Here is a 14948-nt window from a genome sequence, read left to right on the forward strand (position 1 = left end):
TATCAAGCTCCTCCCATTACTGGCTCGAAACTAACGTGTGATTGTTCGCATTTATATGTATACCAATTTCGTCTCTTGCCGATGACTAGCTTTGCAATCCGATCGAGCCAGGGAGTCACGCTGTCGTCAAAGCAGGTCGTCTCGTTTTCCAGAGTCTCGTTACCCTGCTGCCCTGTAAATAGGCCGAGGCTGCAATGCCTGTGTCGTACAAAGTAGAAAGATGGACAACAAATGCAGCAGAGCGACAACTTACCAACCCTGTTGGGTGCAAGGGACAAAAAGCAAGATCTTAGGGCACAGATTCAGTCCGCCCGTTGGACCAAGAGATCAGCTACAATATCAAAGGTGACCCTGTTTTATCGACCGTTGAGAACTCGCTTTGGGCGCTTCGATTCTTCATTTGCCTTAAACATCAGCATAAATATTCGGAAAAGCCTATTTCTCTCTGTGCTCATAATCAAGAAGACATACGCACCTCTTTGCAGCCCTCTCAATGATGTTGCCTGCTCTTGAAGTTGACCGACAATTGGCCCGAGCACCGGTGGTGTACTGAAGGGCCGTCGCCACAACGTTGTCAACGCCCACATTCCTGGCGTCGATGTGCGACGGGTGGGATCGTCATGGCGTTTTTGAGAACGCGACCGGCATGGGATGCGAATAGCTTCCATTCCGAAATACAGCATGCGTGGAAGAAGTGTCTAGGGTTTTCACTGCCATCTGGTCCTCGGCCAGACCAGTAGAAATCGCGTACAAGTTTGACAACGTTTCGACGTGCAATCCTTGCTCCTTATCGATAAGCGAGCTGTCAATACTACAGATCTCATTCGAGACCGACCGTTGGCAAGATCAATTCTTCTATATGATCTGATCTGCGAACGTTCACGAGCTTACGAGACGTCATTCTTCGTCGCATCGTCTTTCACTTCTCGTTGTCTCTCTCCCACAACAATCATTTATCTTACCACACAAACCTGCGACTGCCGCATATGCCGATGCAGATGTCACATTCGAATCTCCATGAACGAAGTACCACAAAATCGTCCGATACAAACTCACGGCCCCGTAGCGGTATGGCCGATTTCTTTGCTCCAGATGTGTTTCAAGCCGTCTTGAGTGATCCTGTCACCGCCATTCGTCTCAGGTCGTTTTGCGAGTCCAGCGCGTGTAGCGAAAATATTGTCTTCTTGGAAAAGGTATGTTCGAAGTGTCTGATCAGCTTTACAGCACACCAACCATGAGCACAGATTGCGCAATACAATCAACTTGTGACACAAGCACGAGATCTGCTATCCGAAATACATGCCACGTACACTTCTCCAAATGCGACCGAGCCTGTCAATTTAACGGAGATCATCTCAAAGGATTTGAATTCCGCCGTCAACACTGCTACAAATGTCACGTTCTACGGGATGCAAGATATCCTTGACAATGCCCGCAAACATGTAGAAGGCTTGATCCGCGACGACATCTATCCCCGATTTGTGACACATCAACTAGCGACAAGCGCGAAAATGGCGTTAGCTCACAAACGGCAGACGTATCAAGGACTCGGCGACTGCTTCTGCCTCACAGACCCTAAGTAGGACATTCCTCATCAAATGCCCTGGCCTGCGTTAACATGAGATAGAGTTGCGGATAACGCAATACTGTACGCTTCTGATGGGTTTTTGGATGTCACAGGCTACAGTCGCCGCGAGATAATTCCACGTAACTGTCGATTTCTCCAGGGCGCAAAGACTGACCGTACATCCGTAATCCACCTGAAGTCTGCTATAGATAATGGACAGGAGAGCGTAACACTGCTTCTGAACTATCGCAAGGATGGCACTCCGTTTTGGAACCTGCTGTACGTCGCCCCACTGCGAGATGAGCATGGTAACGTAGACTTCTTCCTTGGTGGTCAGATCGACTGCTCGACGACTATCCATGGCAAACCCGATGTGATGAGAATCCTGAGACTGGAAGGTAGGAATTCCTTCGAGTCACACCGCGACAACTTGGCAGTGGACAATACGTCAAGCTTGACTGCTGCATCACCAAGAGAAAAGACCAAAAGGCATCGTTCTTTCTTCAAGCCGACATCAAGCGTGAATACACAAGTCAGACACGGACCGGGCATGGAAAATGATCTGATCGGACGGCTTGGAAGTATGAGCCTCGAGTCGCAGATGCGGATGTTTCAGACAGCATACTCCAAGGTATCTCTCTCTCCCCAAATGCGCGCGGATTCGGGCCGTTAACGTGTGCATGCAGTATGTTGTCCTCAAGATGAAGGATCGTACAGGCCTCAGCGTTGCGCACTATTCGACGGCCGCTAGGGAGATGCTACGCCCCAGTCGGACGCATGCAATCACTGAACGGATCATGAACGAAGATATCTTTAAACTTATCGCCGAACACTCATCCTCATCTTCCTCTGTCATGAAGTCCTACAAAAAGACAGTGACTGATTTCCTATCCGAAGGAAAAGCGGTAAGTGTTGATATTGAGATGATGGTTGCGGAAAGGGCCACGAATCTGCTGCCCACAGGGCCTGTAGCAAAGACTGGAGGACGATTGGTCAGTCACTGGACACCTTGCAAGGACGAAGAGGGTCGGGCAAAGTATGTCGTGCTTGTCTTTGCAGAAGGACAAAACTTGTGAATATACGCATATTCTGGCATACCAACATGCTCAAATCTTGGTATCGATTCCATTCCCTCCGACAGTGTGAAAAGTCGCAAATTACATGATCCAATCTGTTAAAGCCGGTCGGAAAAGACAAGCGGCAAGGATAAGGCCCGATACTGGAGTTCAAAATTGCGAGTTATCACGAGCGTGCTTCGCACGTAAACCCCGCATGATATTATGCCAGATGAGGCAGGCGCGCTAGATCTTTGTTATTTAGTCATCCTCTGATTGTCGCGGCGTTTGCATATCTTGTTGATGCGAACCTCCATGTTCAACGTGGCACGGCTATCGGCTGCTTGATAAAGTCGCGTTTCCTGCCCTCTATCCTTCTTCCGGTACCTGGTTCCGCACTTTGGCTCAGCAGTTCATCCTGGTACAATGTCTGCCGCCGACCTCAAGAATTACACGACTAAGACCGTACACCGCGATTTCATTGCAAAACTATTCGACACCGATCTTAGGGTGCCTCTTAAGGATGTGATAACTTTACCTCGCTGCAACAACAACTTCGTTCACTTCGTGACTTTCGCATTGCCTGGGGATGCGAAAACTGTCATCCCGACCAAGCCAGGAACCAGTGTAATTCCTCGGGGTACAACAAAAGCTGTTTTTCGGGTGGGCAACCCAGCTGCCATGTCTAATCATGCCGTGAAGGTCGAGAACACAGTCGCCACGATGCATCTTGCCCGACAAGCTCTGTCAAGTCTGAAGATCGTACCCAAGGTCTATGCTTGGAGCGCTACTGGTGAGCCTTCGGATCATGGCTGGATCCTGGAAGAGTATATGCCTGATATCGAAGTCGAGTCCAAATTTCACTCAGAACTCACGCAAGACCAGCAACACCGTACACTTAGCCAAATGGTTGCCATATTAAAGGAGGTCCAAGATTTTGAGCTGCCTCCAAAAGCATCTAGCTTCGGAGGACTTGGATTCGACGCAGATGGTAATGTGGTCAACGGGCCGTTTGTGGTGGAGCCTTATGATGGCCCGTATCCTGATATGAAGAGCATGTACGAGGGTATGCTGGAAGCACAACTTGCGGAAGCCGATCGATCTCGCATCGCCGAAGGATACCGTGAGAATGGCCTCCGAGAGACACTCGACGCTTTCGCCGAGCAGGGTCTCGAAATCATCCTCTCGCAAAATCTGCCGGAGACAGTGACGCCAAATCTGATCATTGGCGATGTGGGTGAGTTAGCTTTTGTCGTGTTTCCACCATTCTATGATGCAGTCATCTGACTTTTTGGACAGTTGTGTTGGTAGCTTCGGATGTAAGCTGATCCAGGCTTCCAGAGTTGACCGCGTCGAGTTATGTGATCTATATGGAGATGATCACTTTTGATGATGATTGATGAGAGCGACATTGCAAAAACGCATGGACTCTTAGACAAGAGACGCAGCGAGCAGTGATGAGATTACGAATCCTCTGAAGATGCTATCGAAGTTAGGATGTAGGGTCCTGGAGGGGCGATGATGTCTGTGTAGGTTCAGGCCTGTGATTGTCGAGATCAAGTCCCTTCTCTCATAACCGCTCTGGTAAAGTAGGGAGGATATTGCCCGTTGGTGGGGAAATCGCCCTGTAGTCGATAGAAGCGTTTGAGTAGCTCAAAGACCGAAGCTACGACCCTGTTGGCAGACCTAATCGTGCTTAGAGTATCTTCGATGGCAAAAACGTCCCGATGACCCCAAGTACAAGATCTGAAGGAGTAGAACAGCAGATCAAGCGATTCCAGATGTGGTGTATAGAGATGACAGTCTGAAAGATAGTCTGCAACGAGTTCAAACAATCTCCTCATCTGCATGCACTCAGTGGGATAATGTCTTCTCTCGAACCAAACGGGATCTAGATACCAGTCTTCGCCATATGGAGCGTTGAAGTCGTTATGGTTCAACCAAAGTAGAGCCCCATCATCATTCAGCCAGAGTTCCCGAAGCGATCTAGCAAGTGATTCGTGGAGTCGCGATGATGTGTCTCCTTTGTCTGCAAGCAGCTGCAAAGGAACATGCAAAGTACTCAGAGCAGGAAATTCGCGAAAAGATGTGCTGCCAAGGCACTGGTTCCATTGTGCTCGCGGAGGGACGACGTGCAGATGTGAAACTCGCAGTGTGCTCCTAACAAGGCGAAGCGCTCGCTCGAGGAGATGGACATTTACAAGCTTTTAAGATGAAGGGATTCGGCGTGTCGCAATCAGGCTCTGGCATGGGATCATCCCAGTCTTCCTCAGGCGATCCCGTCTAGTGATCATACTTTAGCGACTGTAGACTTAGGCCAGCAAGGGAAAGACGATACAAATCATACTCGTCCGTATCGGTATATGCTAAGGTCAGAGAAGAGAGTCTCGATCCTACTGGCTGTTGATCAAGGATTGAATGCAAATATTGGTCGGGAATTCAAGGAATGTTCAACGACACATGGCGTACTGCCGGAAGAAACATGCATAGAATTTCGAGGAGCATATGATGCATGGTTGAACGGCGCCCTGTCTCTGCCCATCCAGACCTTGTCTGTGATCGCATCTATTGAGGCGGTGTGAAGTTTTGGTAGTAGCTTTGACAGGTGTGAAGCAGAACGGAATCCCAAGGCATTTTGGAGATCGGGCCCGAGATGTAATCTGCGGAAGCGATGGGATCTCCGTCGCCAAGTCTCTCAAGCCAGTCGACGGGTAATGTAACATGCTCCGAGTTGAGCATAGAATGAATAGAAAATTTGTCGCTCTGAGAGAGACACGTCTGCTCGGGACTTATACAGACGGAATGGGACACTGGCCCAACAAGACGTAAATGCACGACCAGATACGCCAACCAAGGGCAAGAGAGCAAACCTCGGGCCAGGGGGAAAAGTGATGGAGACGACTGGACGAGCCCAGAAAGCTGAGCAATGCAGTTGGTGCTAGATTGGCGACTGTGTCTTCGCGGTATCCGAAATCCAGAGACAGGCGCATTCATGTGAGCAATACCGTCACAGAAACTCATATCCTCGCAAAGACAGGCATCGAGCAGGGGACTGTCGCGACCACGGCCGCACATATATATCGGGCGGTGCCAGGTCAGGTCTACGGATCCATAGAGAAAGGGTATGATGTGAGAGTGCCATGTCTTGAATACCAGAGCGCACAACACGAGCTCATTGATATGGACGAGCGAGAAGATGTGGCGAAAAAGCTCTGCGGGAAGGACTGTTGAAGTCATGACGGCGATTGGAATGCAAGGTGTTGGGCGCGAGAGAGACTCCCTCTTGCGGCGACTTGTAGCCCAATCGCTGGCTGGACGCTGTTCGAAGGAGCGCGGGTCAGCTCAATCATCATGTCTGTCGCAGGTGGCCTTAATGACGAAACAGACGCCCATCGGGAGTAGACCTTCTAGTCAGAATATTCTGTTATGCCAGAGCTCGGTGTACTTGATACGAAAGCATTGTCTGTGTGGGTGTGTTGGTAGAAAGAAAAGTGGTTGTCACATTGCATTCCTTAGTTTAGGTGGGATAAGCATTTCCAAGTTTTCATCAACGTGATATGCGCACCCTTACTCTCTAAGGATATCCTAGGCATACTTGATCTGTTCTCTAGCTCTATTAGTAGCGCTTATAAACATTGACTCTAAAGACTAGGGTTCACGATTCTGTTAGATACATTTTCAATAGGAATGCGATTTAGGAATCTATATAGAAGATCTGTTTAAACTTCTTAAACGCCATTCTGGTAGCGACAGAAAGTAAAAAAAAGAATAAGTTAAAAGAAAAAAAACGCAAAACACCTCTATGACAAAGCACTCGCATCCATAAAGGTGCTCTTCATCACAACCTTCTCCGACAATCCAAGCAAAGAAGTACTCTGCATAATATCAAAAATAGAAACCTGAGCACCAGCCCTCAAAGCCAGCAAATTCCTCAACTCGACAGCAACAAGCGAGTCCACACCAAGCTCCACCACAGAGCTCGATGGCGAAATCTCTGCAGCATCCAACATGAAAATGTCAGCGAGTTTCTGTACCAACGCCGATGCAACGATATCCACGGCGTCAGCGATGGATGTGGCTGCCATCATTGCAGCGCCCAAATCGCTGGAGACGGTCTTGACGGCGGAGCCTGCAGCAGAAGTCTTGGGTCGACGAGGGATAGACCAGAAACGTGCGTCCTTTGATTCATCGAGATTGGTTCCATTGGCACCGAGCAGCATTTGGTTGCGCGGCGAGGAGGAGATGGCAGACTCGATGGTCGCGAGGACGTCTTCTTCGTCCAGGACGTGGAAGCCTTGTTTGCGTAGACGCTCGAGTTGGTCTCGGTGGTCTACGAGGTATCCGACGTTTTTGATGACGCCGAGGTCTATGGTTGCGCCGTGGAGGCCGTTGTTGACGCGGTATCTTGCGAGTGCGTCTTGGTATGTGTTGCCTGCTGCATAGTTGGCTTGACTGACTGTTCCGGCTACACCGGCTAGCGAGGACAGCATGACGAAGAAGTCGATGTCGGCGTGGTTGAAGATGTTGTGTAGGTTCCAGCTTCCTTGGATCTTGGGGCGAACTGCTTTGGTGTAGTTCTCGACGTTCATCTGCTCCACGACAGCATCCTAGAAGGAAAAGGTAAATCAGCGATGTAGTGACTTCCGAGACAGATTCAAGACTTACTGCGAGGACCATAGCTCCTTGAATCACTCCACGGATCTCGGGCATTTGCGACTCATATTGGGTGATGGCGCTCGAAAGCTTTTCGGCATCAGAGGCATCACAGGCAATAGGCGTTATGGTCACTCCGGTAGAGGCGAGCTCTCTGATGAAAGCTCCCGAGTTACCACTAGCTGCTGCACTTCTCGACAAGACAGCAATGTGCTTGGCTCCGTGGTCGGCCATCCAGTGACAGATAGACCTTCCGATACCGCCAAGCCCACCTACGATTAGATAAGAAGCATCGGATTGAAGGCGCACGACACCGCGACGTTGCAAGACCTGAATAGAGTTATTAGTGCTCGGCACTTCGATCGCTCGAGAAGAAAAACTTACTGGAACTTGCACTCCTGACTCCAGCGAGAGAACGATCTTGCCGATATGCTTACCCGCCTGCATGAGACGGAAAGTCTTTTCCAAATCCGACAGAGGGTATGAATTGATCGGCTCGATGGTGCGGACCTGCTTTTGCTGGAGCAGGTCCATGATGCCCTTCAGAGCTTTGTGAGTCTGTTCGGGACGGTACTCTTCGAACTGCAGCAAGTCAAAGGACGAGAAGGTCACATTGCGGGTAAATGCTTCCATCTGCAAGAAGTTGTTGGCCTCGACATCCTTCTTGCCAATCTCAACGAAGCGGCCAAAGCGAGCGAGACTGTCGAAACTGGCTTGCAGGAGAGCACCAGCAAGGTGATTGACCACGACATCGACACCACGGTTCTGCGTCATTGACATGATGCCATCGGCAAAAGAAGCGTCACGACTGGACAAGATATGGTCATCAGCGATACCGAACCTTTGCTTGACCAGATCCCTCTTTTCTTGAGCGCTGACCGTAACAAACACCTCGGCCCCTGTGTGTTGTGCGAGTAGAACAGCAGCCTGACCAACACCACCGGAGGCGCCGTGGATCAGAACGCTATCACTCGACTGCAGGTGTCCAAGATCATAGAGCGAGATCCAGGCTGTTGCAAAAGCCATTGGTACCGAAGCTGCCTCTTCGAAAGACATGGTTTCGGGTATGTGAACAGTGTTCGACCACTCTGTGCGAACCAAGTTGGCGTAGTGACCCCTGAGTAGCGAGGCTACGCGATCACCTGCTTTGAAACCTTTGGCTGCTGCTACAGGTCCGACCCGAGTAATAATACCAGCACACTCGAAGCCGAGGATATTGTTGTTCAATTGGCCCATCGCGGTCATGACATCTCTGAAGTTGACACCGAATGTGCAGGGTCTGATCTCGACATGGTGGTCAGGAAGCTGCGTCTCATGTTGATCGTTGTCGATGAACGCGAGGGTATCAAGAAGACCAGGGGTACCAATACTGAGGCGAAGGGAACGATGCGCTTGATTGAAAACTTCCTCCTTGGTCACGAAATCGTCTCCACGAGTCTTGAACAGCTCAGTGTTACGGCCTCCATCTTTGTAGTAGCGCGGAATGAAGATCTCGCCGTCGACCTCAGCATATTCGAAGTCGGTGAGCGTCTTGGACATGTCGAAAGCAGTCTGGTACAGCTTGCCGATAATCGCGATGGAAGACTCAGACCATGAATCGCGAGAAGGGTCAAAATCGATGTTGACGACTCGTTTTCCAGAGTATTCTTCTCTGACCACACGATTGAAGCCCAAGCTGGCGCTAGCGGAAGGATCAACCACATCCACACGACCACCTCTGGTCGCCCACAGAATGGCCTTGGACTGCGTGGCGATGGTCTTGATACCCGCGAATTGCTCGGGTGTCGGCGCTTCCATGATGTTTCTACCGAGCTCGCCGACAAAGATGCAGACCTTGCCCTGGGCATCGACGGTGGCAACATCTTGAACACTAGGCAGGCTACCGGTGATGCTCTGGACTTTACACTGGAGCGATTGAACCCAAGCAGAAGGAGCCTCGTCTCCATTCGTCACGATCGTGATGTCGGCATCGAATGCAGGTGGCTCAGCGGGCGAGGCAGTAGACATGATGGTGCTGAAGTTGTAAAAGTCGTCGTCATCACAATCAGGAATCTCAACGTCGATACCACCAAATCCGGAGTCACGTAGGACACGATCCCACATGTTTATGGACAGAGATGGACTGGAGTGTCTCTCTTTCTCCTCACTGAGCCACCATCCAGGAAGTAGACCAAAGGTCATGAGCAATGCAAGAGGGTCTTGGGTCGTCTCGAAAAGGAAGAGACGGCCGTTGGGCTTCAGCAATTTCCTGACATTGCGCATAGTATGCTGCATGTTCTTGGTAGCATGGAGGACTTGACAGGCAATGACGATATCGTAAGACTCTTCTTCAAAGCCCTGCTTGGTGATGTCATCCTCGATATCCAAACGCTTGAAGCGCATGACGTTTGGCCAGTCGTTAAACTTCTTTCTGGCGGCCTCGAAGAAGCCGTTCGAGATATCTGTAAAGTCATACAGCTCGGCCTGGCATCCAATATCAGAATCCTCTGATCCGAGAACATCCAGAACATGCTTCGTCGCACAGCCAGTACCACCACCTATTTCGATGATACGAGCACGCGGGTTCTTGGTCGTGGCATGTTTGACCAGCTGAGCAAACTTTCGACTCGAGCGATCCCACTTCAGGGCATTCTCGTAGTAACGATTCAGCAGTCCATCCTCCATCATGAGTTCGAGCGGAGTGACCTCGTGACGAAGAATGCCCAGTAGATTCGGACCCAAGTGGCAGATCATCTCGCCATCGACACTTTCAGTGCGTACTTCAGCTGCAAGGCTGGCACGAACTTCAGCTGAGTCATCCAACCAAGTCGAACTATCAGGGCCAAGCTCATTGATGGCAGCTCTATTCAGCTGGGCCTTCATCCAAGTCAAGTACTTGCTGTGGTACCACTCGAGCTGAGAAACATTATCTTGGGAGAGAGCAGCCACCGTATCAGCGATGTAGTGCAGCGAGACACGAGCCAGCTTGAGCACGATCGCTTGCTCCTCGGGCTCAAACGGCGTCTCGAGTTCTTGTTTGATCGTCTTGAGATCGACGAGATCAAGATCTCTCTTCCATTCGACAGCAGCGAGTTTGTCAAGATCGTGGACATCGGTAGGCTTTTGTGTCATAGCAGTGCCAATTGACTTGAAGCTGAACCCTTCAATCGCGACAATGGGCTTTCCCTTAGCATTGACGTCTGATGGGAAGAGCGAAATATCGGCAGTGTAGCCCTCCATGTTGGCTGCGCTGATGTCGCTGTAAGCTTTAAGCTCACAGTGGGCCTTCGCATATGGGTTCTCAGTCAATCTCAATCTTTTGATGGTGTGAGGCACAAGAGGCTTGGACAGCTTGAATCCAGATTCAGGGGTAGCCATGTAGGCGCTGTATGAAGTCTGGAACAACGTGTCCAAGGTGGTCGGGTGAATGGTGTGAGCATGCTCGTGCTGCTGAGGCATGGTGGCGGCTGTGTCTGCGACCTCAATTGTCGTAAGAGATTTTCTCTGGCGCGTGCGGATGGATTGCAAGCCTTGGAAGTTTGGTCCATGATGGATTCCAGTCAGTCGGACCGTTGAGTAAAAGTCCTGAATGTCGACCTGCTTCCAATAATCTTCGTCATCGCCGAAGTTGGCTTTTCTGCTCTCCATGAAGGAAACGTCGTCAGAACCAGATGCAGAAGCGGCAGGCTTCAAGACGGTCAAAATGCGACCCTTGCAATGCTCGAGCCATTCGCTGTCATGGTTCACAGAGCACAGGGTGAAGTCTTTCCACCCATGAGAGTATAGAGCTTTGTCTGGACAAGGTCTCAAGGTCAGCTGAACTTCGACACCCTTCGGATCATCAGGCACCAAGAGTGCTTGTGGCATATACACATCGCGAAGTTCGTATCCGAGAATCTGTTTGTTCTCGTCGCGCGCCAGCTGGCCAGCCGCTTCGATGGCCATGCAAAGGAAACCAGCACCAGGATAGATGATATCTGTCTGGACTACGTGATCGAACAGCCAGGGAACATCAGCCAGGCGGATAATGTGTCGCCATGACGGTGCGGTCGTATTGGTTCCAGGCACAAATGCGCCAAGCAAGTCATGGACCTCGTGTGAACGGTCACGGAGAGCTTTGTTCAGTCTTGGCTCACCCCAGTGCTTGACTGTATGATTCCAAGGATAGCTTGGCAGATCGAAAAGCACGCGAGTCGTCGAAGGTCGGCCGAATGGGAAGTTCACAGCCTCCATGTTGACAGGGTGGCCAGCCTTGATCAGGTTACAAGCCAGGTCCTGCATGGTAGTGATTGCGTTGCTCTTGCGCACAAGAGTAGGGAAATAGTCAATGGTCGACGATTTGAATTCCGGCTCCGAGATGATGTCCTGAATGGGCCCTGAAAGTGCAGCATGCGGACCTACCTCGATGAGTGTGTCAATGCAGCTTGTAGTGCTATCTGCGGTCTCGAAGCACATGTTCTTGAAGGCTTGGGTGAACGAGACGGGACGCGTGAGACTGTCTACCCAATGCTGAGCGCTGCTGATCTGGAGGCCAGAGTATTCTCGCTTGCCAGTGGTTGGCGAGGAGAAGACAACGTTCTCGTCCATGCTGTCTTGGGGCTTCATGACACGATCAAGCCATGCGTAGTAAGGCTCAGCGATTGCCTTCATGTGGTGAGAGTGGTAAGCACAGTCAATCCTCAAACGGCGAGCGAAGACATTGTCGTCCTTCAAGAGACCTTCCAGCTCTTCGATAGCGTCGTAGTCACCCGACGCAGTGATGCTGGTGGGACTGTTAAAACACGCAATCACGACACGTCCTTTGGTCAGGCGGTCGAGGTAGATCTGTCCAGCATCTGGGCCAAGACCTATGGCAATCATGCCACCCTTGCCTAAGCCTGGGACCTTTTGACCGGCATGTTTGGCACGAGCATAGCAGATCTCCATGGCGGTGCGCATCGATATGGCCCCAGCAGCGTAAGCTGCAGGCACTTCACCACTCGAGTGACTTGTGACCGCAGTTGGATTGATGCCCCAGTCCTTGAGCAGCTCGACCAATGCAATCTGGACAGCGACGCTCAACGGGGTACTCATCGCCAGCTGGTTGACCAGTGAAGTCTCCGCATCTTTCATCAGCTCCTCTGTGAACGATCTGTATCAGTATCGGTCAAACGACAACGTTCTCGGTTGGTACTTACCTTGCAATGACCACTCGGCGCCGGCTCTCTGCAGGAACTGATCACAGTTCATGATAGCTGACCTGAACACAGGATAAGCGGCGATCAGCTCACGACCCATGGCAAACCATTGAGCACCCTGTCCAGTAAACACAAAACCAATCTTGCTTCTGGAGCTCAGAGCTTTCTTTGGTTTTGCTTGGGGGCCTTGCAGAACACTGGTCAGATGAGCAGTGCCGGTAATAGGCAATGCTATGCGCCATGGGAAGATGGTGCGGCGTTGACCTAGAGTATAGATCAGATTGTCCACAAGATCATGCTCATCCTGTATGTCAGAAGATTCGAGGTACTCTTTGAGATCGACAGCCATCTTCGAAACAGCCTGTTCGTCTTTTGCACTTAGCATGAGAACACGGGAGTGCAGAGAATCGTGCCAGCCGTTCATGGCTGGCTCGGAGCCCTTGATACTCTTGTGTGAGGCAAGGAACGAAGGATAGCTCTCCATGATGACGTGAGCGTTGGCACCTCCGTAACCAAAGTTATTCACCGAGGCTCTTCGAACACCATTGACGTCAGGCCATTCTTGAACCGCCTCAGGAACCTTGATGAATCTCTCGTCAAGTTTAAGGGTTGGGTTGGCCTGCTTGAAAGTTCCACTAGGCGGAATCTGTCCCTTCTCCATCGCGAGAGTGGTCCGAATGATCGAAGCCAGACCAGAAGAAGTCTCAGTGTGGCCGATGTTGGTCTTGACGGATCCAATGAACAGCGGATCACTGGCACTTCTGTGAGACGAAAACACCGAGGAAATGGCAGAAATCTCGAGAGGATCTCCTGTCGGAGTGCCTGTGAGGAAGGAAAGTCAGTCTATCTCTCAACAGTCTCCCGTTCGATGATCAACGTACCTGTGCCGTGTGCCTCGAAGAATCTCGTCTCAGCAGGGTCCAGCCCAGCTTTCGAGTACACCTCACGAATGAGTGCTTCTTGCGCCAGAGCGCTAGGTGCCGTGATCGTTTCGGTCTTGCCGTCTTGGTTCAGGCCTGTGTTTCTGATGATAGCTCGAATGGGATCTCCATTCTTCGAGGCATCGTCCAGTCGCTTGACGATGATGGTGGCGGAGCCCTCGCCGCGACCATAACCACCGGCTCGACTGTCGAAAGCAAAGCATCGGCCCTCAGGCGAGAGGAAGCTGCCGTTATGTCAGCAAACTTGTTCAGAAAAACAAAGGGGACTCATGAACATACTGCAATGAAGACATGGTAACGAATATGTCAGAGTTGATCATGACATTCGCACCACCGACAATGCTCATGTCGCTCTCGCCGGTTCGTAGACTCTGACATGCTTGATGTAGTGCAGTGAGAGTAGTAGAGCATCCAGTGTCGATGGCCATGCTGGGTCCTCTGAGATCGAAGAAATGCGACAGTCTGTTCGCAGCCATTGCCGCACCAACACCCAGCATTTGTTGACGGGGCAATGTCAACGGATCACGGAGCTGAGCGTCCTGATAATCTCTGAAGAAAGCTCCAGCATACATGGATGTGTTCGAGCCAGCAACATCGTCAAGGGTGAGTCCGGCTAGAAGATTGGTCAGCTCATGGGTTACCTTGTCCGCTGATTTGAGACTCACCGCTCTCCAAAGCCTCGTATGTGCCCTCTAGCTGCAGTCTGTATTGAGGATCCATGCACTGTAAGTTCATCAGCATTTGGCAGCCTGGGCCAGGGACGAGTCTCGGCATACAGAGGCAAGATCGGCGGGGAATCCAAAAAAGGCTGCGTCAAAACCGGCGACATCATCTTTGAGAAAGTGCCCGCCAATAACATTCGTCTAGCAAGGGTCAGCAGGGCATGCTCCAACCAGTGTAGATATCCTCTCGAGTTTGACTCACGGTTTCAGCTCTCTCGCCATTAGGGTGGTAGACGCCTTTGAGATTGAACTTGGAAGCTGGGACCTCACTCCAAGCCGTACCTCCCTCGGCTGAGAGCTTCCACAGTTTTTCGGGACTTGTTGCATCACCTGCAAACCTGCAACTCATGCCAATGATTGCTATCGGGATCGAGGCCATGATGACTGCCGTGGATCCTGGTGTGTCTGAAAGGTGCAGGTGAAAATTGATGAATGAGAGGAGGTAATTAGTACCAATGATAGTAAAAGCTAGTTGAAAGCTGTTTGGTGACTGGGGACGCGAAAGAAGATGCTACTGGGGACGAGTATTATGAATGGCCAGGAACTCAGCATCGGTGAAACTGCACCCGGAGTTGATGCCACAGCCTAGCGGCCACATCATACTGGCGTCCAAACTGACAATCAGATTCAAGCCTTGGGCGACGTCGAGCAGGGTGGACCAGACTAGTAAGTCCGAGCTTCTCGTTCGTGGGAGGAAGAGGCGAGAAACAATTACTCCGGGGCGTCAAGAGTTGCTGTACAGGCACGCAAAAGCTTCGAGATCCTGAGAGATCTCTACAAGGTGAGATTAGCGACCGAAAAATCTTAATCGGCGTTGTAGTCGAGTACTATCGCGTTCATAATGGCTTTACTGG

The 14948-nt window shown here is 50.9% G+C and overlaps 4 protein-coding genes across 4 annotated transcripts; 2 read left to right on the forward strand and 2 right to left on the reverse strand.

The window, feature by feature from the left end:
• Window positions 1-998: 998 nt before the first annotated feature.
• Window positions 999-2643, forward strand: AUEXF2481DRAFT_48095 (uncharacterized protein; the record flags this gene model as incomplete). The annotated part of the gene is made up of 4 exons (XM_013485084.1): window positions 999-1193; window positions 1245-1579; window positions 1628-2198; window positions 2254-2643. 4 exons carry the CDS (start codon window positions 999-1001, stop codon window positions 2641-2643), a joined length of 1491 nt encoding a protein of 496 aa, XP_013340538.1.
• A 296-nt stretch (window positions 2644-2939) lies between these two features.
• On the forward strand, window positions 2940-4449 carry AUEXF2481DRAFT_43499 (uncharacterized protein). The gene is made up of 2 exons (XM_013485074.1): window positions 2940-3859; window positions 3922-4449. The coding sequence occupies exons 1-2, from the start codon at window positions 3049-3051 to the stop codon at window positions 3948-3950; spliced, it is 840 nt and encodes a 279-aa protein (XP_013340528.1). The 5' UTR covers window positions 2940-3048; the 3' UTR covers window positions 3951-4449.
• AUEXF2481DRAFT_444805 (uncharacterized protein) lies at window positions 4044-4591 on the reverse strand. Its single transcript, XM_013485144.1, has one exon. It carries the CDS (start codon window positions 4470-4472, stop codon window positions 4179-4181), a length of 294 nt encoding a protein of 97 aa, XP_013340598.1. The 5' UTR covers window positions 4473-4591; the 3' UTR covers window positions 4044-4178.
• A 1831-nt stretch (window positions 4592-6422) lies between these two features.
• AUEXF2481DRAFT_8064 (uncharacterized protein) lies at window positions 6423-14473 on the reverse strand (the record flags this gene model as incomplete). The annotated part of the gene is made up of 9 exons (XM_013485027.1): window positions 6423-7229; window positions 7288-7605; window positions 7660-12374; window positions 12432-13253; window positions 13313-13596; window positions 13652-13985; window positions 14038-14095; window positions 14149-14235; window positions 14297-14473. 9 exons carry the CDS (start codon window positions 14471-14473, stop codon window positions 6423-6425), a joined length of 7602 nt encoding a protein of 2533 aa, XP_013340481.1.
• Between the last annotated feature and the right edge of the window lie 475 nt (window positions 14474-14948).

This window comes from Aureobasidium subglaciale (assembly GCF_000721755.1).
Source record: "Aureobasidium subglaciale EXF-2481 unplaced genomic scaffold scaffold_24, whole genome shotgun sequence".
NCBI lineage: Eukaryota > Fungi > Ascomycota > Dothideomycetes > Dothideales > Saccotheciaceae > Aureobasidium > Aureobasidium subglaciale.

Coding starts and splice junctions, on each gene's coding strand:
- AUEXF2481DRAFT_43499 (XM_013485074.1), top strand. CDS start 3,049: ATGTCTGCCGCCGACCTCAAGAATTACACGACTAAGACCGTACACCGC. Junction 3,860..3,921: donor TCTGATCATTGGCGATGTGG/GTGAGTTAGCTT, acceptor CTTTTTGGACAG/TTGTGTTGGTAGCTTCGGAT.
- AUEXF2481DRAFT_444805 (XM_013485144.1), bottom strand. CDS start 4,472: ATGCAGATGAGGAGATTGTTTGAACTCGTTGCAGACTATCTTTCAGAC.